Source organism: Lynx canadensis, chromosome E1, assembly GCF_007474595.2.
Source record: "Lynx canadensis isolate LIC74 chromosome E1, mLynCan4.pri.v2, whole genome shotgun sequence".
NCBI lineage: Eukaryota > Metazoa > Chordata > Mammalia > Carnivora > Felidae > Lynx > Lynx canadensis.
In genome coordinates, this window is record NC_044316.2 from 42,255,164 (window position 1) to 42,278,872 (window position 23,709).

At 54.7% G+C, this 23,709-nt stretch overlaps 1 protein-coding gene and 1 long non-coding RNA gene across 2 annotated transcripts; one reads left to right on the top strand and one right to left on the bottom strand.

Moving 5' to 3' along the window:
- Positions 1 to 7,923: 7,923 nt before the first annotated feature.
- On the bottom strand, positions 7,924 to 14,953 carry C1QL1 (complement C1q like 1). Its single transcript, XM_030296215.1, is given in 7 exon segments — positions 7,924 to 8,607; positions 14,086 to 14,151; positions 14,153 to 14,188; positions 14,190 to 14,320; positions 14,323 to 14,536; positions 14,539 to 14,594; positions 14,597 to 14,953. Coding segments are annotated over 7 exon segments (771 nt in total). The 5' UTR covers positions 14,685 to 14,953; the 3' UTR covers positions 7,924 to 8,427.
- A 222-nt stretch (positions 14,954 to 15,175) lies between these two features.
- On the top strand, positions 15,176 to 16,514 carry LOC115501590. Its single transcript, XR_003964851.1, has 2 exons — positions 15,176 to 15,349; positions 16,348 to 16,514. It is a non-coding gene; the product is annotated as an uncharacterized LOC115501590 (long non-coding RNA).
- The last annotated feature ends 7,195 nt before the right edge of the window (positions 16,515 to 23,709 follow it).

Genomic DNA, 23,709 nt, shown 5'->3' on the forward strand with positions numbered 1-23,709 from the left:
AGCTTAGGGGTCCCACCCCCTTTCACAGAGATGTGCATTTTAACAGAGGTTTGGGATTCCCAGGAACCACCAGGGAAACAGATTCCTCTTGTGTCCTTGTCAGCCTGGTCTTGCCTTGGTCCAATTCTGGTTTGGACAATTAACTGGAGAAGGTGAGGTAAGACAGGGAACAGAGGCTGTCCTGGCTGTGGGCAATGGGAAAGGGGACACCTCGCTTGTTACTTACAAAGATTAGAAATAATGTAAGTGCAGCATATTGCCGACATCCAATGAGATGATAATAGGTATTCTTGCATTCATTCGTCCATGAGGTATTTATCGGCGGGCCCAGAAGGTGGGGTGGTGAGTGATAAACACCATCTCCTATCTTCATGGAGGTTGCAGCCCATGAGAGAAAATAGACAATTAAGCTAGTACTAAAAATGATGTGATATGTGGGCTATAAAGAGAATGAAAAAGAGGGTTGGGGGGAAGTGGCATGCAAGTTGAAGCCAAAGGAGCTGTTCCTTGGATCTCAGAATCCAAGGGAAAAGAATTTTGCAGGTAAGAGAGTCATCGGAGCCCATGATGCTGAGAAGCTTTGGTGGGGCCTGGCCAGGCCCACCTTAGTGGACACAAATGGAAATCCCCTGGACCCAACACTGCAGATGCTGATAAAGGGAGATTAGCCTGGCATTGGCCTAACTGGTATTTCGAGGTCTAGAACTCAGATGTGAGGGTTAGGTGAAGAATGTTGCCTTGTGTGGCGGCAGATGTTTCTGGGCTGATGTGGCCAATATGTTGTGAAAGGCAACAGGATCTCAGCTCTGGTGAGGTGTGTGTGTGGCTCTCTCACGATCTGAAACTGACAAGATCACCAAGCCTAGGTGCTCAAAGGAGGCTGAGGGGAGGCACATCCTCCCCGAATACTTATCACTACACCTCCTTGCACCTGCGTGTGGCATTAGCTGCTCCAGATATAGATCAATCTTCAAAGGTCTGTGAACCAAGTCCAGGACCTCACTCTTGCCATCCTTAAACCCCGGCCAGAGGGGCACCTGGGTGGCTCAGTCAGTTAAGCTTCCAATTTCAGCTCCGGTCACAAGCTCGCATCCGTGAGTTTGAGCCCCATGTTGGGCTCTGTGCTGACAGCTTGGAGCCTGCTTCAGATTTTGTGTCTCCCTCTCTCTCTATCCCTCCCTGTCTCTCAAAAATGAATAAACATAAAAAAAATCCAGACCTTGAAGTCTAGCCTAGCACAGAAGTCAAGCACAATGAAGACTGAAAAAGTGTCCACTCGGTTTATCAGCAAGGAGTTCACACTTGGCCTTGGTAGGAGCTGTTTCAGAGGAGTGGCAGCAGCCAGACCACAGTGGGAGGTGAGAAAGTTGTAACTACTCTTTTAAGTCCTTTGGTTGTCAAGGGGAGCAGAGAAAGGAGGTAGAGGCTGGAGGGAGATGCGGGGTCAAGGGAGGATTTTTTAAAGGTAGGCGAGCTTTGAAGGATGATGGGAAGGAGCTGATACAGAGTGAGCCGCTAAGGAGTAAAGAGTAAAGAGAGGTGTGATTATCAATTAGGTGAGGTCCCCAGCGAACATGGAAGATATACTGATCAACCACTCCAGTTAACCCACCTGGGACTGAGGGGTTTAACAGGATATAGAACTTCCAGTTTGAAGACCAGAACAGTCTTGGACAAACAAGGACAGATTTGGTACACTGGTGGGAGGGCCTTGGATACAGAACACAGTGACAGGTTGGGCCCTGGAAGGGGGGACAGCTCTTCCATGGAGGCAAAAAGAAGCAAGAGAGGAGGGGCCCAGATGCAGGGAAGTTTGTGGATTTTATGGTAGAGGTTGGTAGAGTCACCCTCTTGACTTCTGCCTTCTCCAGGAGGTAGGAGATGTGATCACCCATCGGATAGTTAGTTTCACATTCCATCTCCTGCCTTTGCTACCAGGCCTGTCACATCATGGGTACTCAATAAAATTGGCTGAAGGAATTAGTGAATGGATGAGATCTGGGGTAGGTGTCGCAGGTTGTGTACTCCATGGGGCAGACTCTGAGGTGGAGATCAGTGTGCAGGAAGTTTACTGGGATGTGCTCTTGGAATGAACACGCGTGGAAGAGTCTTCAGAATTGTCTTGAGTGTAAAAGCCCTGCTAGGGGACCAGGACTTTAAACCCTCATGCTAATCTATCATTGGAAACAGGCTGCCCTAAGAAGTGGGCAGGACCTTGGGCAAGGCACCCCCCATCAGCAGAGGCCATCCCTGAAGGGGGCAGCTAGCCCAGAGCCACCTGCCGGCAGCACTCTCAGCAGCTGGGGAATAGATCTTTTGGTCCTGAAGGAGACCTAGGCAGTACATCACAGCACCCACCAGCAGGAGGTGGAAGTTTAGGAGAGTGACAGATGTTTGCATAGCTGCTATTATGGTAGAGTGGTTATTATGTGGCAGGCACAGTGTTATGTACTGAGTCAGCCATTGTTATGTGGAAGATGCTCTTGGTGTGGCCTTGGAGACCTGCAGGTGACTGCTTGGGAAGTTCAGGAAGCCTTCATGGAAGAGCAGGCAATGGACCTGGGCTTTGAATAATGAACAGGTGTAAGTGGAAATAGCCCAGGGTGTAGTGGACCCATCCTTGGCTCTGGGCGGGCTGGAGAGGTCTGGTACTTACCTGGCCCTATGCAGTTGTCCTGACCCATGCTGGGGTCCTCACTCAGGGAGCAAAGGGGCCTGTGCCCTGGGCACCTGGGAAGGAACCCTCAAATTTACCCTTCACCATCTGGGGAAAGGCAGGATTCCTGCCCCTGTGCAAGCTGGCCGGGCAGCAAGCATTGTGGGAAGGCATGCCAGGTGACCTGGTTGGGGAGACTGTTCTGGCTGGGAGGGAGTGAGATTCAACCCCTCTCCTGCTCCCGAGAATGGCCAGGCAAGAGGGCTGCTCCCAGAAAGGGTAAGCCATATGATCTTGGGTGAATTAATTCACCTTTCTGTGCCTCAGTTTTCTCATGCAAAAAATGGGTGTGTTCGTAGTAACTATCTTGTGGGATCATTGTAAGGTTTAAATAAATGAATGCATTTGAAATTCTTAGAATAGTACATAGGTGTTCTTATGACTTGGGTGTTGATACAGAGATGAGGGTATATGTTGTTCACCCAGCTCCATTATTTCCCAAGCCCTTGGACAAGAGAAGAGAAAACCCCCAGTTCCCTGGGTTCTACCCACACCAACCCCATCCCCAAGAAGGCAGCTTCAGCAACAAATCCTAGGGGCGGGCGGGGGAGCTCAAATTTCAAAGGGGGAGACCTTGTAAAACCTTTCCAAACATTATATAAGTAAAACTGTAAGCCTCCATTTAGTCCAGCTCCCTGAGAGTAACTCCTCCTGACAGTTTGGGAAGCCTCCCCCCGCCCCCTCCAATAGCACTATGTCCTGGATGTCTCTGTATGACCCCTGTGGGTATCTTGAAGCTCTGGATGTTTTTTTTTAAACATGTTTCTTTTAACCTTTTAAAAAAATATTTATTTATTTTTGAAACACAGAGAGAGTGCTCAAGTGGGGGAGGAGCAGAGAGAGAGGGAGACAGAGGATCCAAAGTGAGCTCTGAGCTGACAGCAGAGATGCTCAAACTCATGAACCGTGAAATAATGACCTGAGCCAATGTCAGACACTTAACCGACCGAGCCACCCAGGTGGCCCCTCCGGATGGTTTCTTATGCATCTCTGGAGCCCACACCAAGCTAGGACCTGGCCCATTGAAGATGTTCAGTAATGTTGAACAAGCAGAGCAAGTAGGGACAGGTGGACCACAGCCTTGGGGCATCCCTTCTCTCACTCCATATTGGAGGCCATAGAACAGAAGGGTGGGGGAGTCCACACTGGACGTGGGAGGACTCAGGGCACCCATTTTCAACACTTAGCTCCACACTTTGTGTACCCCAAACCAACCCCTACCCTATATTCACTTTGGGATTATCAGGGTGGGAGAACAACCCAAGAGTCTTCATCTTCTTTGATGATCACCACCACCATCCCAGGCACTGAAGTACAACCGAAAGTGGTTTAAATCATGGGGCTCAGAAAAAAAAAATCACAGGGCTCAGGAGACTTGGGTTGTAATAATAATCGTGCGTTTGCATTTTGCTTTATAACTTACAAAACGGGTTCTCACCCACTACCTCACAGCAGCCCTTCAAGTAGATATTTTTATCGGCCCCATTTTATAGATGAAGAAACCGAGACTCCGAGAGGTCAAGTGTCTTTTCCTGAAACACTGAGCATGGCCAGAACTTGAACCCAAACCTTGAGTCTCCACTTGCCGCTGTCTCTGGTTCTATTTCTGTCCTGAGCCAACCTGAGCAATCTTGGCTTTCTCTCGGGGTCTCAGTTTTTCCAGCTGTGTAATAGGAGTTACCCACTCTGTGGTTTTGATTCTCAGTTTGGGTGGGTGGAACTAAGGGGGAACATGTTGAAAGCATGGGGGTAGCCCCCCCGTTTTCCCTCCGGCCCCCAGCTGCCCCCTCTCAGTAACCCTGCCACCCCCTTCCAGTTCCAAACATGTGTAGACTCCTCACTTCCACTTTATTATCACCTCATTTGTAGGATTTTGAGGTTTGTTACCTGGAAGGGGGCGAGGAGCTCACACCTCCAGTTCCGCTTTTCAAATATACCTTCATTGCTTGTGAAAATAACCTTATTAACAGCATCTAACCTGCTACAGCTTATGGGGGCACTCAGATAAATAAATGTGGAAGAAAGCAGAGCAGGGGAAACAGCACAGCTAGCTGGAGTAGTGCAACCTTTGTACCCCCGAGATTTTCTCTTAGCCCTTGGGGGTCCTATAAGGGTGGGCAGCACGCAGGTGAGCCCCCCCCAAATAGCCTAGAGCAATCGGCTGCCTTCTCCGGGTCTTTGCCTCCTGCCTCCTCCTCTGGTGTTCAGAGATCCTCTGGGAAACAGCTCCCGTGCCTCCGCAGCTCCCCTGTCTCCTGGATGCTTGTCCGGGATTGATTCTCTGGGCAGCTCCCCCTCCGAGCAGTAAATGAAATATCGGTTACCAGGAGTGAGGCGGGAGGCAATTAACCCCTAGACCTCACCATGGCAGATGTGTTTGTAGCAAGCTGAAGCGGAGGGCTGAGCGCACCTGCCTGGCTGTCCTGCAAAGTCATCCAATTAGGACAGTCCCCAGCGGTGGGCTCCTGCTGTCCCCTCTGGTCCCCATGACCCCAGAAAGCAGGGCAGCCCCAGCCCCTAGGGCTGGCAGCTGCCTGGGCACAGGATGGCCTACCTTTCCTTGTGTGGGTGAGCTCTAGGGGCACCTCCATCCTGACACCCCCTGGCAGGGACATTATTCGTTAATTAATCACACATCTTTCTAAAGGGGAGGCAGCCTGGAGAGCTTTCTTCCTTCCTTCCTCCAGAGTGGGACCGCCATTCTGTGTGTCCAGTCTCCTTTGTATCATCCAGCCAGCCCTGTCCCCCTGGAATGTTCTTGTACCAGAAAGCCCTTGACTGAGGAGGAGAGACACATGCCCTGCTTTCAGGGAGCCCCCAGTCTGAGGGGAGGTATAGCTCCTGCTCTCGGGGATCCCCAAGTTGAAGAGATAGAGTTGGTCCCTCAGGGAACCCCCAGTCCCAAGGGTTGGTCTTAGAAAGCCCTGGTTCAATAGAAAAAGCGGTGCCTACCCTCAGAGCCACTGCGAGGAAAGCCACAATCTCTGTGTTTAGGAAGTCCCCCAATCCTGGAGATACACACCTTACCCTCAACTTGCTCATAACACTGTCTTTGAGGACCCCCCAGTCTGATGGAGGAGACAGAGAACTTGCCTTCAGGAAGCTTCCCATTCTAATGGTGGAGACACAGTCCTTGCCCTCAGGTATCCCAAGTCTGAAGAGGAAAAAAACCCCCAGACTTTGCCCTTGGGGATTCCCTGTCTGATGGGGGAGACACTTTCCCGACAGTTTCCCCTGCTGCTGGGATGCTGCCTGAGTGACTGCAGGATACCCTTGGTGCCCTGCAAAGGAAGAAAAGGTCTTTGGCTTCAGTCCATCTCAGTTATGCCACACGCTTGCTGCGTGACCATGGGCAAGTCACGAGTTTTCTTCAGACTATGATTTCCTCATGTGCAAAATGGAGACATTAGGCCCATCTCTCAAAGCGACACAAGGCTTGTCCAGTCACCAGAAATAAAAGCAAACAAGCCAGCCGGGCACTCCTACAGAAATGATTAACATGCTTTTTGTAGCAGAGGTCCCAGCCCAGTCCCTGTGGCCTCTGGGGAGGGGTGGGGAGCCGCCCAGGTATGTGGCTGGGTACCCCTGGGCCAGTGTGGCCATTAAAGAATCACAGGGGCCTGTGGGTGGCACTGGGGGCAGGGGGAAGCACCTTCTAATCTAATCACTCTTCCCGAGGAAACTCTCATTCCAGCCAGACCTGCCAGGGGTTTTATTGGGTTTGTGGGGACCCGCGGATTTCAATCTCCAGACCCCACAGGGAAGGAACAAGCATTAAGCTAATTTTATTAAATGGCCACAGCTGGCAGTAGGGGGAAGTAGGGGAGAGAAGGGAGGATAAAGAAAGTCATTCAAGGCTGCCAGCCATGACAAGGGTCCATACATGGGGCTTGACTGGGACGGAGGCCACCCCTCCTTCCTGTCTCTCCAGCTGAGCCAGCTGGGGGTGGGGAGGCCAGATGGGACTTTTCCTCAATGTAGAGCCTCGGGGTTCTCCAAGAGGCTCGCCCCATGGCTGCTGCCCAGTGCAGATGCTTGTAAGTACATGAAGCCTCTGCAGGGCAGGGGTGGGAGTGGAAAGGCTGGGCACAGCGAGGACGGAGCTGCCTCAGAGCCATTCTTCCTCGGTTCTGCTTTGGAGACACCAGATCTTTATGAAATACGGTGCACCAGCCGAGAGCGTAGTCCTTGGTTCCAATCCTGGCATTTGGCTTTTCCTAGCTCTGTGACCCTGGCAAGTTACTGAACCTCTTTGAACCTCAGTTTCCTCATCTGAGATGGATAAAAGAACAGCACCCAGGTCAAAGGGCATGTGAGCGTTTCCTGCCAGTCTACCCCCTCCCCACACAGATCTAAGAGATAGTATATATAAGGTTCTTACGTGGTGGTCTGACACAGAGTGGGTGCTCTCTAAATATTAGCTATGGTTATTTAGGAATGCCCTAACTACGACTGTCATGGTCACATGGTCACAGGAGGTAAGGGAGGCAGACAGAACCAGGAGACTCAACGTGTTGTCTCCAAGGAGCAGGGCTTCTTGGATTCAAGTGCAATCACAGAACTTAGCGACCACGTCACATTCAGCAAGATATTTAACCTCCCCGGAAGAAGAACAAAATCTAGTCACCCAACCTCTCAGGGCTCCTTGGAGGCTTGAGTGAGGTGCCATACCTGGAAGTGTTGTGCAAACTTTCAGCGATGTATAAATAATAAACGCTATGTTTATGAGGTAAGTCTTGTCACCTACATTTTATAGGTGAGGAAACTGAGGCCCCGAGGTGAAGTGCTTGGGCCAAGGTCAACCAGTTTTTAGTGCAAAGTGTGTTCCTGTCATTGCTGTCACTAACCCAGAACTGAAAGAGGAGTCACTTGCCCAAGATCACACACAGTGGTACCAGACTGAGAGCCCAGGTGTCCCAGTTTAAACCTTGCTGATGCCACTTTCCAGGTCAAACAAATGGAACTTTTCCACCATGGAAGAGGATGATGTAACTGGGCTGCTTCCTGTTTCTGCTGCCCAGGCACGCTTGGGCTGTGGTGAGCATTGGGCCCCTTGGCCCACCTCCTCCCAGAGCAGCTGTGATTCTGGGACCTGGCTGCCCCCAGATCCATGGGAAACTTCCAGCAGACCTCTTCCCTTTCTGGAAGAAGGCAGGGTTCGTGGTCCCCTCCTGCAGCTCCTCTCTAGGGCACAGACCCAAAGCCAGTGGGATGGAAGTGTTTTTATTAGAGCTTTGGTCAGACGGGGCGCAGCCGGGCTGGGGCTTTAGCAGGTGCTGGGACGCTATCCAGCCCCAACCCACCCCTCTCCCAGGAGGCGCTACCCCGGAGCGGGAGGGCAGCGCATCCGAGCACAGGAAGGGACCCCGCCAAGACCTGTCCCCAGTCTGGGGCGGGCTGACGAGCTGGGTGGGTAATAAACAGTCCTATTGTACAAATATACAGCGCGGGCCAGGGCGGGGGCGGTCGACAGCGCCTCCCGGGAACCGCGACGGTGCGCTCTGGACCCGGCTCTGCGGCGAGGGCGAACCGGCAAGGAGAGCCTAGCCGGCGGCCCGGGTGGTGATGAGGGCGGGCCGGGGGCGTCATAGCCAGGGAGGGCCGGCAGCCAGGGCTGGGGCAGCGAGGGGTTGGGTCTTCCTCAGCCCGCCGGGAGGGGGGCCCCGGGGGTGGGGGGAGCTGGGTAGGGGACGGAGGGGGACGCGGGGAGCTCAGTCGGAGTAGATGATGAAGCCGGAAAATGTGCTGTATTTGTTGCTGTTGCCGCCGTGCGCTTTGCCTCCGTCGAGTTTGATGAAGACCTCATCCCCCGCGTCCAGATGCAGGATCACGCTGTTGCTGGCGTAGTCATAGTTCTGGTCTGCGTCCTGGGCTATGGCGCTGGCGCGCACCTGCGGGGGTGGGGGGTGGGGGTGGGAATAAGGGGGTGGGAGAGAGTAGGCATGGTGTGTGTGAGAGGGTAGGGGGGGGAGGAGGGAGAGAAGTAGGGTCGGGGAGGGAGGGGGACTGTCAGAGGTAAGGCAGCCACGTGGGTAGAATCTGGAGGCCCTAAAAACCTGCCTTCAACTCTGCCTGCTTCTCTCGCGTCATCCCCCACCCCTTCCAATCATAAGTGTTTGTTTTGGGAATGGGTTATAGAGGATCCCTGGATTTCTAGGGCAGGTGTAATCTGGGTCTGAATTAGGAATTAAGGTGGAGTTGGCCTCCTTAACTCCTCTAGGTCTTACCGTCTGGCCTGCAGAGGACGTCAACAATGCCTTCAGGGATGGCCCAGCCTGGAACTCCCTCCTTGCAGAGAGGAATTCTCTGGAACACCAGGGGATGGAGGGCCATCCCTTCTCTCCTTATCCCTTCCTCTCTGCTTTAATTGTAACAATAATGCCTTACCTTTCAGCCACACCCACCTGTTCTTATGTCAGTGGATGGACACAGGGATGGACACCTTGGCCCCATAGGTTAGGTGGCTAGACTAATGCCAGCTGGCTACTAAGCAACCACCCTAGTACCAGAACCCATATTTCAACTCCTTGTCTGTAGTTCGTTCTGGGGTCTTTCATACTGGAGCAGTGAGATGGAAGGTCTGGTAATTATTTCCCCTCCCAAGGCTCAGATTGAGCCTGCATCCTGGCCTCCAAAGAGCTATAGCTATACCTGTGACTATTATCCCACCCACAGAGGACCTTGGTCTCCTCCTGTCTCACCACAGAGTGGTAGAAAGGAAGTGCGTGGAGGGAGGGAATCCAGGCTTTCCATCTTTGTGTGATCCTCAGTCTGATCTGCTATCCCTTCCAGTCCTTGTTTGGATGGGTGAGGGGAGGGACAGGCAGTTCAATGAAGCAAGAGGGCACCAACATTTGTGTGTGAAGTCTGCTGGTCACTTCTGGGGGCTCCGACTATAATCATTAGATACTGAGGGTGAGTGATGGTGAACAAATTCCCTCCAGGCATTCCTCTCCAACTGAGTCAACACAGGGCCTGAGCCATAGGATCTGGGGCCTTTCCAGGATAGCCTAGGTGGAGAATGGGAAGACAGGGGACATCTCCAAGGTGCAGGCTTGTGTTGGGGGGAGGCTGCATTGAGTGGGGTTCTCTCAGTCAGGCTTTTCAACAGCCCCTCTCCAACCGGCCCCTTCCCTGAAGGTAGCTCTCCCAAGGGCTAACAGTCTGGGCTGGACCAAGCCAAATTAGGGGAAGGGCCCATTCTCCTTCCTGGGCAGGAGACAGAACTGCAGGTCAGCTGTGCCGAAGCTGCTGAGTCAGCAGCAATGCTACAACGGGGGCACCCAACGTATTTGCATGCTGGCTGCCATTTAAAGCCCAGATCCTTCCAGCCCCTTCTCTCCCCTCAATCTCTTCTTCCCCCGACCAGGGGCAAGAACCGTTTGGGGACACTTAGCTGGGAAAACTCACAGTTCAGCTAAAGGTGGGGAAAAGCAATGAGGGGAAGACGCTGTCTTTCAAAAAGCTCAATTTCTCTGTTCAGAAAAAGGATGAGAAGATCCCGCCTCACCACTGCCACCTTTATAAAAGCCTTCAGATGGTGGGGGAAAATTTTTTAATCTTGATGGGGCTTTGTGTTACTAGGAAAGCGCTCAAAGAAAGCAGCCAACTTCTATATTGTTCCCTGGGCCCTAATCCTCGTAGTATTTATTATTACGTATGCATTTCATTATCTTTGCTAATAAATTACTACTAATAACAATTATTTTTATTACCCAGATTAATTGAGCCTTAACTCATTAAAACAGTGTGCTTCTTAATAGCCAAATCCATTAGAACACAGTCATCTGTCATCAGGAATCTCCTGGTGATGTGACAGGCATCAGAACTGTTATGCTTATGTTTATTATTTATTCATCACCATGATTGTTGCTGTGATTATCCTAATTATCCACGGAGGCAGGAAAAATTGATGCCCTTCCATCCTTAGATAGTGGGGGAATCCAGGAATGGAACCCAGGGGTCCTGATTCTCTGACTGAGACAGGAAACAGTTGAGGCATCCAGCTTCTCCTGGAGGCCATGGGGAAATTTGGGGAATTGAGGCTGCCATGGAAGGAGGAAAGCAAGTCTGGGACTTGTCACGAGGGGGCGCTGTGGAATCACCTCCTCAAGGGCTGCCAGGGGAAGGGAAACTGAGGCAGTGGTCTGACCAGGGCCCTGGAGGGAGGAGTGGGGAGAACCCAAGAAACAAGCTCCTGCCCCCGGATCAGTGCTGGGGTGTTGGATGTACAGGAGTGGCTCCCACAGGCAACCAGCCTGGCCCACAGGGGACACTTGTGCTTTCACATATTTCCTGGGTCCCTGCTGAGTTAGGCACTGTGCTCTGTGCTGTGAAAAGCATTCAGGGCTCGCTAGAAAAGGACAGTGGGGAGCCCCTCTCCCACTGTCAGGCATCAGGCTGAGCTCCAGTGAGGCCTTTATGCTGGAGTCCTCAATTTATCTACTACCCCATCTCTCACCTCACTCAGGTTCTGTTGTCCAAGCCCTTCCCCGTTTGTGATATTCACCTCCCCAAAGTCCCTGCCCTGGACAAGTGGCACCCTGGCCATAGACCCTGGTCCATCCCCACACAGCCCCCTCTCTCCTGGCCCAGTGTAATAATTTCATGTCTTCCCTGACATCCGAACTGTGGATCTTTGAGGCAGCTGCAAGGAGCTTACCTCACTCAGGGCACCACTCCTAACTTACAGCCCCTCCCTCGGGCTCCTCAGATCCCCATGTCCTAAAGACCAGGCCTTGGTGTCCTCAGGCTACACAGTGGTGACTCAAGGCTCCCCTTGGGGAGAGGTGCTGGTGGGCCTCAGGCAAGGACAGAGTGGGGGACTCCGCGCTTCAGTGACCTCTCCCCTCCCTATCTTGCCGAGGGAAAGGCCAAGGACCAATTTCAGTCTTGCCTTCCTGAGGAAATTCTGGAAGCATTTCTTCAGGCAGGAAGCCAGAAAGGAAAAGCACAGAGCCCAGCAGTGCCCCAGGTCTTGCAGCCATGGGAGGCAGAAGCCCCTCTGTTCTGTTCCCGTCCATTGCCCAGAGCCATCATTTTGTCTCTGCTCACTTGAATGTCCTCTTCTACCTCTGAGCCAGCCTTTCCCTGCACTTGACCTTTTTATTTCCTCCCTAGCCATGTCTCCTCACCTTGGGGACCAGCCCAGTTTTGCCATCCTCTCCCCTGACCAGGTTGGTCTGAGTGGGGGCAGGCACCAGTGAATTATTCCCTCCAGCTAACACATTAGGGATGGGAGTTGCCAGCTGGGCCCCCAATCCCCCTCTAACACACCAATTGCTGGGGTGTGTTATTGGGTGGTTACTATTATCTCTCCTGCACAGACCATGAGGTCCTGTAGGGCAAGTGGATCAAACCCTTGCTACCTAGCTCCACACCTGCCTCTTAGTCGGGGCTCGAAATGAGTACGTGGGATGACTAGTGAGACTTAACGAGTCTTTTGAGCAATCTGGAAGGACAAGTCACAAAGAACGTACGGGAGAGGGGTGTAGGCCCCAGTTTTTAGTCGGGGGGGCATGGTCTGAGTAACTGTTAAAATGCTGGATCTGTGAACCCCCTAGTTAAAGCCACCTCCTATTTTCTACTAGCCTGTGGTCCCACCGCCAGTGAGTACCTCCTTGTCAGGTTGTGCCAGTGCCTTGCCCCTACTGAAAGGGGAAGACGCTTTGAGATGGTTTCACCTCCCAGTGACTGAAGCAAGTGACCCTGCCCAAGCAGACATCACTTTTGGGGTCTCCTCGTGCCTCATCTCTGGAGCTCCACTGGAACCTCCTGAGGTGGTACAAGGCCTAGGGCCCACTGGTGCTCTGGTGACCAGCTTCCTATCCAGACAAAATGGGCCCCCAGCCCCCTTAGACCTCAGCTCGGTGCCAGCCCAAACTTTCTTTGGGAAAGGAAGAAATTCTATTGATGAAGGTGACATTGCTGCATCCTTTATTGGTGATTAATAAGGGAAATCGTGGGGCTGTCTGCAGAGTGAGCTCTCACTGGATACTGAGGCCTCCCATTTGGTCAGGAACCAAGGACAAAGAGGAGAGACACGGGAAGCCTCATAGAGACCAAGTGAGAGAGAAACACTCAAGGAATAAAGAGGGGTGTTAAGCCTGGGGGGAGAGAGGCCAGAGACTCAGGAGAGACAGATAGGACTGGTAGACACAGGAGGACAGACGGGGACAAGAGACAGAGTAGGAGAAAGAGGCAGGCAGGAGAGAAAGAAGAGGGGGCAGACTTACAAGTGCCTGGTGGTCTTTGTGCTGACTCCCAGGCCTGTCCTTTCCCCCAACCCCCCAAGCCAGGGTCTACCTGCAGTGGGAAGGATTCCAACAGGGTCCGGGGTCCCAGTCGCAGGAAATTTCTTCCCAACTCCCACCATCCTAGCTTTAGTTCTGACCCATGCTGGTCTCCTTCCACAGGAATGCTCCGCCTCACTGCCCCCCCCCCCCCCAGTGGCCCTAGGCCATCGTGGTCTGGGAACCCTGGAAAGGAGGGAGTATCAAAAGGAGAATGAGCTGGGCCAAAACTGTCCCCCTAGGGCAGGATTAGGTCGAGGCTGGTTCTGGGGCAGCAGTTACAGGAAGAGCACCATGTACTACCCTCATAGTACCAAGGAGCCCACCTAGCTGCCTGCTAGCTTCGGTCTTTGGGATGGGGAAAGTGAACGGCAGAGGATCCCCTGACACTCCTGGAGTCAGGAGCTGCAGCTGCAAGATCAAGGGAGGGGGAGTTTCCACCTCTTTGCCTCCCTCAGGAGGAAAAACTTTTCCCCCCAGAGGTTGCTTTCCTGCGCCTGTAGCTCTGACACGGTGGGAAGCAGCCGGGCAGCCCCGCGATTTGCAAAGGGCGTCAGATCGGCGCAGTGGTCCCTTCTCAAGGGCGGAGGATGTATTGCAGCTAAGGCTTCGCGCCCCTGGCTCCCTTTGCCTCTGTGCCCAAAACATCTCCTACAGCTCTCCTTGGCTTGCGCGCCTAGCGTGCGCCTGGACGCCCGCGGGCGCGGAGGCTGCCTTCCCTAGAGCCCATCATTGCCCTCCCCTAATTGCCCGCTGGTATCAACCAGAATTCCAGCTCTCAGATATCGCTTCCCAAGGGCCAAGCCCCCAAGGACCAGTCCGCGCGCCTGGGAGCCCTGCGCTGTGATTATTTGCATTATCTCCCGCATTTCCAAGCCGCGCGCAGGTGCCCAGCGGCGTCTGCCTTGCAGCCAGTGCCCAGGAACCGAAGAGTTAGTGCCAACAGGCCCACCATCCCGCATGTGATGTCTAAGCGGGGCCGCTGTAGGGTCTCTACCTGTGCTCGCTGGTACCCTATGCCCCGGGCTCCCTGGGTGCCCTGCCCCCAGGCCAGCCCCATGCCCCCGCCGGGCCCACCTGGCCGTTCTTGCAGAGGTCCGCCCACATACTGGTGCCGTCGCCGCCTCGCATGAGGACGTGGTAGTGTGAAAAAGTAGGTGCCGGGAATGTTGCACGTAAAACTTGCCGCTGGTAGCGTCGTAGTTGTTGCCTAGGTTAGTGACCACGTCGTCGAACTTGAGCACCTCGTAACCCTCGTGAGGGTTCTTGAGGCCGGCGTAGAAGGCCACGCGTGGCACCGTGGTGTAGGTGCCGTGCTGATTGCGCCGCTGCCCCCTGCACCCGGCAGCCCGGGAGGGCCGGTCTTGCCCGGCTCACCCTTCTCCCCGGGTGGCCCCACAGGACCCGGAGGACCTGGATCCCCAGGGGGTCCGGGGGGGCCCGGTTTGCCTGTGCGGCCCGGCTTCCCTGGGGGCCCTGCACCAGCCGTGGAAGGCGGGGGCGCGCCGCTCTGCTCGCTCAGGGCGTCCGCCCGCCGTCGGGCCGCGCGCCGGCGCCGGGGCCCCGCGCGGGGTAGGGGTCGCATCCATGCGGCAGGTGCCCAGCATCTCATAGTGGCCGTCCGGGCCGCCCGAGCTCACCAGCACGGGGATGAGCACCACCAGCACCAGCAGCATCACCACGCCCGCAGCGGCCGCCAGCAGCGTTTTCCGGCCGGCGCGGAGCCTGGGGAGCGCCGGGCCGCCCGGCCGCGCCGTCGGGGCAATGGTGCCGGCGGGCGGGGGGCGCGGGCAGGGACGCCCGCGCTCAAGGGGCGGTCCGGCGGGTCTGCGGGCATGGGGCCGGGCCCGGAGCGCCGCGCTGCGCTGGATGCGCTGCCGAGCCAGCCGCGGCTCCTGCCTCGCGCATCCCTCCCGCTGCGCGGCCGGACTGAGAGCGGCGGCAGCCGCGTCCTGCCCGGCTCCTCCCGCCTCCTCGCGCTCGGGCCACCGCCCCCTCCGCCCCGCCCCGCCCCACCAGCTCCGCGCGGCTCCGCGCCCGCGAGGGGTGGGGCTGCGGGCGGGGTCGGCACCTAATTGGACCGCTGGCGGAAGGGCTCCGCCCACCCAGGGGGGCGGGGCCGAGGGCGGGGCCGCGGAGATGAAGGCCAGAGCCCAGAGAGGAACCCGGAGACTCCGCGAGCTAGAGGCTGAGATTCGGGAATGGGGAGGATACTAGAGTCTGAGAAACAGCAGAGTCTCCTACAGGAGATGGGGGAGTAGAGGCCGAAAGCCGAGTGGACGAGAGGGCTACAGGGAGAGCTAGAGAGCGCCGAGGGAGACAGAGAGGAGAGGCCTCGAGGGTTTGTTTCGAAGAAAACCGGGAAGGGAGGCTCCAGGGGCCACCGCACGCAGGGTGTGGAGGCTGGGTCGCGGGTTCCCCAGTCTCCGGGGATAGAGAACAATTGAGGGGAGTATGAAGCGGGGAGCAGAAAAAGGACAAGGAAGAGGATGAGAGGGAAGAAGAGAGGAAGGCAAAAGGAAGATGGGGACGGTGGGGGGGTGCATTCTGCACTCAGGCCTCGCAGACCACCCATCCAGGAGATCTGAGGATGGTGTGCCTGTCAGGGTGCGAGATCTGCGAGCACTGACAGCAGCTGCCCCTCCTCTTTTCTGGCGCCCAGCTGGCTGTTCCCCGGACCCATCTTCCTCCAGGATGGGCAGGATATTCTACCCATACCTCCTTGCCTCTGCCCCTTCCTCACCGAGCTCCAGGCCAGACAAGGCTGCTTTTTCCTGGGGGTTGTGTGGGGTCCTCCATTTTCCTCTGATGACACCTCTTATCCCTGCTTTCAGACAAGGGAGAAGTGGGAGCCCTAAATAAGAAAGTGGGCACCCCACCTCATTTCTACATTCTGACCAATGCAAACAATCCCTGAGTGGTAGCTCCCTTTTTAAGCCTCCAAGAGGGGGGATAGGTCTCCTCCAGCCCCTTAGCTCCTCCTCCACCCTAGCTTCCTCAGCAGCCCCCTAAATCTTCTCCCCGTCAGGTTGCATGAGGCAATCCTCTTCCTCAAGTGCAGTAAAGTGTTTAGGTTGCATAAACGGAAATGTGTCTGCTTCCATCAAAATATTTGTCACATTATTTGAGGCCTCGCTCGTGCTGCTCCACTGCTCCTCCTTCACCCTCCTTTATCCAGCCACCAGGGAGGGCTCTGCCATTGGAGGCCTCTGGCTTCTGCTGAAGGATGACCCTCCAGCCTCTTTCTTTTCTCCCGAGAGGCCCCCTGCCACCTCACACTCTCCCCCCTGCTGACCTGTCAAAACGGTCCACATGATTCTCTGACTTTCTCTACCCTAGGTTAAGACTGATTACTGCACCCCTGGGAGGAGGGAAAGGGACACGAGAATGTGAAATGAGGAACTATGAAAGAGGACCTTCCAAGCACTGATGGCAGCGTGAGGTTGAGTGGCCCCCCACCACCAAAGAAGGAGCAAAAACCCTCAATAAATAGCATTTGTCCTGGGCTTACTGTGTGCAGGGCCCTGTATTGAATGCTTTACATACATGATCACACTCAATCTTCACACCAATCCCTAGAGGTAAAACCCATCATTATTCTCATTTTACAGATGGAGAACTGAGGCTCTGACAAGTTAAGAGATTTGCCCAAAGTCACACAACTAATAAGTGGTGGAATCGGGATTCAAACCCGCAGCCAGACTCCAGGCTCTTCCAACCCCGGAGGGATTGGGTCTTTAGGTACTGTTCACTGTCCAAAAAGAGGAAGGTGGTAAGTCTGGCAGGAGGGGGACGCTGGGCTGTGCCAGCTAGACCTCCCAGGCTCAGGAAGACAGTCCTCAGCTGTCAGTCCGCCTCCTCCCCCCACCCCCACCTTGATCTCCCCTAGTATGACTTCTCGCAGAGCGACAGAGTTGGTGAGCCGAGGGACAAGTGCGCCGTCTTTAGCGTGTGATTTGCACAACCCCCCTCCCCCAGGTTCGCACGCACACGGGTCTCTCCCCTGCTGTCCAGCCGGGACTCGTCTGCCGCCGCCCCCACCCCCACCCCCACCCCCTCAGCCCTCCCAGGACCCGCGGAGAAAGTGCGGCGGGCGACCCAGGTCGGGGGACCAGGCGGGAGCACCCGCCTCCCCGCGCTTTCCCCGCGTCCGAGGGGCGCGCTCAGCGCGGCGAGGCGGCCTGGCCGCCCGCCCCCCCGAAAGACCGCCCGCTCCCTGGCGCGGTGTGGCGTCTCTGTCAGCCCAGCCGGATTCTCCCCGCTTCGCTGGAGTGGAAAATAACGGCTTCAAACTTTGCAGAGAGGAGCTGGTGCCAGCACTTTAATTAACAGCATCTTGGCCTGTGAGCCTGGGCCACCGGCTCCCGCCTCCCGCCTCCCGCCGGGCCCCGCCTCGGCCCCGCCCAGGTCCCCGAGGGACACGAACCCCCACCGCGGAGTCGGGCGCCCCTTTTCCGCCCGGACGTGAGGGCCTGGACGGTTGGGAGGGCGGGCGCTGCCTTAGGGGCGTCCCCCAGCTTAATGACTGCAGACCTCCCCCACCCCGCCCCCCCACCAAATTCTCTGGAGCTCGGCGGTTTGAAGAATTCGAGATCTGCGTGCCAGTCCTAGCTGGTGATTTTAGGATAGCCTAACCTGCAGCGCCTCAAGTGTCCTCCTCTGGAAAAAGGGCTGTTGTGAGCATGAAATGAGATATAACGTAGGTGAGCACCGGGCTCTGTACCTGACCTTTGTTATGCATCCAGTAAATGGTGGCTAATATAATTCTTTCACCTCCAGGCTAAGAAGGCCCTTCCACCACACCTAGGCCTTGGGGCTCTTTCTCCTGCCTTCTTCCTACAGGTTGCTGGGCTTAGCGTAGGATAGGAGGACGATGGCCTAGGCTTCTAGGTTCAGAGACAAGACTAGATGAGTGATGAAGGGCCCCTGGGGTTCTGGCTTTCTGTCCTCTTCCTCAACCACCTGTCAAGGCCAGGGACCAAGGTTTACAGAAGGGAAAGACATGAGCAGCGGTGGAAGAGAGCTGGGGGCTGAAGATCTGGCTTTGTTTTCCCTCCTGTGACTGGGAGCCCCCTCACTCCTAGAGCCCCTGTCATTTCAGGGGTGGGGAGGGGGTGCTGGCCATTGCGGCGGGTGTTGCAGAGGGTACAGTAAGACTCTTCATTACACATAGCTGACTTTAGGAAACTGGGTGGCTGTTCCGTGGTATTTTTGGGGTTTTTTTGAATGAATGTGAGTGGGTGTGAACGTGTAAGAGACAGTTTGTGTTAGTGTGTGTCTGGTTTTGTGAGTGACGAGGGGGATGCTGTGCCCTGAATCATCAGCTGGCAGACCTGCGTTCATTTGTTCACTTGTTCATTCAGTAAACATTTACTGAGAACATCTAGCTGGGCGCTATGACGCGGGTAGTGCTGGTGTGTCCAAAAATGAGTAAGACCGAAAGCCATACCCCTGAGGAGCTCACTCTTTGGCAGGTGACACAGGCAGCAAGAAATGGTAAATGTTATGACACTTATGAAAGTTTTTTGAGCACTTACCAAGGGCAAGATCTTGTTCTAAGCACTTTACATGGATTATCTTATTTATTTATTTATTTATTTATTTTTTTTTTAACTTTTTTTTTCACGTTATTTATTTTTGGGACAGAGAGAGACAGAGTATGAACGGGGGAGGGGCAGAGAGAGGGAGACACAGAATCGGAAACAGGCTCCAGGCTCTGAGCCATCAGCCCAGAGCCCGAGACGCGGGGCTCGAACTCGCGGACCGCGAGATCGTGACCTGGCTGAAGTCGGACGCTTAACCGACTGCGCCACCCAGGCGCCCCTGGATTATCTTATTTAAATTTAACAACCTATTATCATGGACTTAAACCATCACATGGCTTCCATCATTGAATATCAATAACCCCATGAGGTAGGCAGGTTATTTCCCCATTTTATAGCTGAGGAAGGACTAGGCTTGGTACGGGTTTGCATTAGGCGATATGAAGCACAGATGGAAAAGTCCCTGTCCAGAGGACTCAGGAAGACTTCAGAGGGACGGTGTCACTTTTTCCATCTGTCTCATGCATCAATCCTCCGTCCATTCTATAAGCTCATATTAACTGACTGTCCACCGCATCTCTTGTTATCACAGGACACAGTGATGGCATGAAAGGCTTCTGACCTTATGTAGTTTACAGTGTCTGGAAGGAACCTGGACGGTATAACAACCACCTGCTATCTAGCTTGACAAACTACCTGGGAATATGTGGGGTGCTATAGGAGTACACAACAGTGTTGACTACATTAATCTGAGGGAGGGAATCATGGGGAGCTCCCTGGAGGAAGTGATATTTAAGTTTAAGCCCTGATGAAAAAGGATGGCAAGGTGAAGAGGAAGGCCACCAGAGGTGGAGGTAAAAGGGAGGGAGGGAAGATTATTCCAGGCACAGGGAACAGCCTGTGCTTAGGCCAAGCTTGCAGGACATTGTGGGCTGTGACAAGGAGTGTATAATTCATCCTAAGGGCAGGTAGAAACTACTGAAAGGTGTTGAATGAGTGATATAATCAGACTAGAAGGATCTCTCTGGTTTGTGTGGAGTGGAGGGGTTTAAAACATAGTAAGAGTATCATAAGCAGATTAGGTAGGAGGAAGTTGCAGTGGTCCAGGTGAGAGCTGATCGTGGCCTGATGTGGATGGGATGGGAGTGGGGTGGGGAGCGTATTTCCAGGTTTGTAGAAGGATCTTGAAATGTTTATGAAATGAATGAAGATGGATGACTGTTTTTGCGGTTACCTGGGTACCAATGTGTGCCAGTCACTTTACATACGCTATTTCATTTAATCCTCACTAGAAGTGTAAGGAGTAAGCACGTCGGAGTCTTCATGTTGGAGATGAGGATGCTGAGGCTCAGAGAAGTTAAGTAACTTGCCTGGGATCACACAGCTGGTAAGAGAGAGAGAGAGAGTCAGGATTACAACTCAGGTCTGTTTGATCCCAAGTAGGGGCTCTTTATCACTTGGCCCAACAGGTACACGTACCTGGTAGGAAAGCAAGGAAAGGCACTTGAGTGAGAAAGAACAGCTTGAATCAGCCAGTTGTGTGAAAGGCATATTTTTAGTTTTGAGTTGAAGCCATGGTCTACAGTCTGGTCTACAGTCCTGGCTCGGGCAGGATGGAGGGCTGGACAGCAAGAGACAGAGGCTGGATCTCAAGGCTGTTAGGCCATGAACTTGCCGTGTGTGTTTGGGGAAGTCTCATCACGCTTTAGGGCTTTCATTTCTTTCTCCGGGCTGGAGAATTGTCCAGGGCAGCTCTGAGAGGTTGTGATTCTCCTATTAAAGAAAACCCCCATTGTCATCCATTAAATATTTAAAATCCCTGTATGACATTTTAACTCAGATACTTCCAGATCCACCACGGGAAAGGCCTCCGTAATTTCAGCCCCCTTTGGAGAGGGAACGTTTGGTCAACAAGGTGAGAGAATGGAAGTTGTGTTGTGATCTGGGGGTGAAGGGCCAGGACACCCCGAAGCGGGTTGGCCCCGGGCTGGGACTCAGAATTCCTCAGTCTGACTGGGTTTCCCAGGTTGGTGAGGAACCTTCTTCAGAAGCCCCTTCCCCAGCCCCCATATCCGGAGGAGGAGTGGGTGGCATTAAGGGGGCAGAACCCAAGAACCCACATCATAGGCAGGTTTTCATATTCCCTCGCCAGAGAGCTCTGGGCTTTGTGCCTGGGGTTTCCATTTGTGCCTGGGGGTTCCCTGGACCTCCTTCCCCCACCCCCTCCCACCTCAGCCCAGCAACCACCTGCTGCCCCTCCTAACCCAGCACGAGGGAGGCGGCTCCGAACAGGCCCTGGCCGTGGGACTGGACGAGAGACCTAATAAGAGCTGCGTCTCCCAGCTGCATGTATAAGTAATGAGGCTCTGCAGCCCCACAGGAACCAATATAATGGCGGGTGCGCAGGGTCAGCCTGAGAGACAGATAGCAGGACGCGGGAGTGACAGGCAGTGCAATTATGCTGAGCCTCCTGCAAAGGCAGCAGAGAGAAGGCCCCTGTCTGGCCAGCAGGGTCTGCATGCTTCTCACCCCCTCCCGCAGGCATTGACTATTCCAGAACCCCCTCTCCCCTCTACTCCCTGCTCCCCCAGCTTCAGGCAAGGTGGTGGAAGGCAAGAGAGGAGGAGAAGGGTTGGGGAGAGGGCAATGGAGGAGCAACTGGGCTGGTGGGGAGTAGCTGGTTTTCCTGGGTTCTGGGGAGAAAGCCTCCTACTCCCCAGGATGACTGGGGAAGGCTTTTTCTTTGGAAGTCCTGTCTCTCGTAGGAAAAAGCCTACCCCTGCATTCTTATCCCAGGAGACCTAGAACTTAGGGTCTGGAAAGGTTTTAGAGACCTCTCCTTTGACACACAGGGAAACTGAGGCCCAGAGAGGAGAACTAGCTTGCCCGAGGTCATAGACCTATCGGAGGCAGAGCCAGATGGGAGCTCCTTGAGCCCTTTTCGGGACCCTACTGGTGGGGGTCAGGAGGCAAGGGGAGGAGGGACTGATTGATCCCCCCAGTACCAGGTGGTCCCCACAGGCTCTCTGAGGGTAGTAGTGGAAGGTACGGCTTGGAGAGGTCTGACAGCTGGGTGTGGGGGTTGGAACTCTGTCTGCAGCAGTGTCCTTGGAGAGCCCGAATCCACCAGGGTTGGGGGGCCCAGCCCCACTTCCGTATTTAGGTGCTCATATCGGAGCACCTCACAGCCATATATTTGAGAACGGAAGTAACTGAGACAGGACCTCCGAGGTGGCAGGGCCAGTCGAGCAATGGACCAGAGCGGCAGGTGCTTAGTAAATGTTCACTAAACCGAACCCTTGAATGGGGCCAGCTTCAAGGACGTGCCGCCTGTGCACTGACAAAGGCCTTGCCCCCAGAAGGGACCTGCACTTGGTTTTCTGCTTTGCTATCACTGTCTTGAAGTTGGCTCCACATTTTCATCTCATCCTGGGTCCTGTCAATTACATAGCTGGTCCTGCTCCTGAAACGGAGATGTGGTTTGTTCTTGGAGGGGCTCTCCTGGCTTTTCCCTGCCCCAAGCTCACCCCAGGATCCCCCAAGCGGAGGGGAGCACAGAGCTAGGAGAAGCTGACGTTTGAGGGTCTCCACCCCACAAGGGCTGACTGTGCATGTGTGCGGTTGGGAGAACCTGGCTGCTCTGACCTGTCAGCCTCCATCTCATCCACGGGCCTGTGTGCCCATCACTGACTCAGGCAGAGGGCAGGGCGTGGGGTGTATGGAGGTGGGTGCCAACACACAGACCTCCTGGTCCCAGCTGGAGTTCTCTGTCCCTTGGGGAGATTTGGGCTCTCTGCTTATTTGCACCCGGCCCCCACTAGGGCAGGAGGGGCTGGCTAGGGGTGGGGTGGGAGGCTTAATTAGCAGCCCAAACCAGGCAGCAGGCGGTGGGCGCAGAGCAGGCTGACTTTTCCCGCTATAGATCTGCTCTCCAGGAGAGGCACTAGCCGGCTGGCTTAGGCTCTGGCTGGGCTATTTTAGGAATATTCTTAACTCTTCCTGTGCCACCGCCATTACTGGACCTCTCTGCCAGCTCCAGACTGTCCTCCTCCCCCATCCCTCCTCCCAGGTCCTTGCTTTGCTCTCTGGCAGCTGAGAAGGTCACAGTTTCCTCCTGGGTGAGGCCAGCTGCCTTTCGCCAAGAGAAGTTTTCATCTCTGCCCCCTCCCCCAGCTCCCCTTGTCCCGCCCTGTGTCTTCTCCCTCTCCCCTTCATCACAGCTCTGGCCTAAGGAGATTGGCAGATTTCAGCATTTCCCTAGCCCCTTCTTCTCACCTTGTGAAATTGGGATGGTTAGGCTCCCCGACCATAGTGAAAACAGCTGGCCTGGGCCCCTGGGAAAAGCCAGGAAACCACAGTCCAGGCCTCCTGCCTGCATGACTTTAATGCCCCATTAGGGCCAAGTTTCCATTTGGGTATCCCACACAAGCAGCCAGAACCTCACAACATCGTGGGGTTCCCTCTCCCTATTTTTTTCTCCCACTCCAGTGCCTGGCTTCTTGGACAAATCCAGGCCAGGATACAGGGATTACTTGGTCAAGGCCAAGGGGAGTCCCACTGGGGCCCAAGAGGGTCCATCATTAATAAACCTGAAATTCTAGTTAAGATAGGGGCAGAGGTCTCAGCTCACTTGGTCTGGGGTTCCCACGTCTAGGCCGGGCCTGCCTGAGCTAGGAGGCCTGGGACACCTTGGACTTTGGTGCCATCCCCCAGGCACAGTGCCTCCTGGGTCTAGGAGTTGGAAGTCACCACCACGTGCCTCTGGGAAAGCTTGACTTGGAGATCCTGGCAGATGGCTGGTGATTCACACAAATGCTCAAGGGCCTATAATTGATAATCAATCTCTGCCTGAGAAGGGATACTCTCTTGGGCTGGTTCCCCAGGGCATCTGAACACGAGCCTGGGCCATGGTGTTGACAGGCCGGAGCAGGTGAGCCCTCTCCACGGGTCTCACCTAACACAACCTTCTCCGGGTTCTGCAAGAGCCCAGCTCCGGAAGCGACAGGGCTGGCTGGGGCAAGAGCCGCAAGTCCTCAGCCTCCAGTTTAGAAAGATCCAGATGGATTTATCAAGGTGTCCTGAGGAAGATTTTGAGTTCAGAGAGACAATACCCTCTAGGGACTCAGGGAGAATCTGTATCTTTTAACAAGTAAGACCC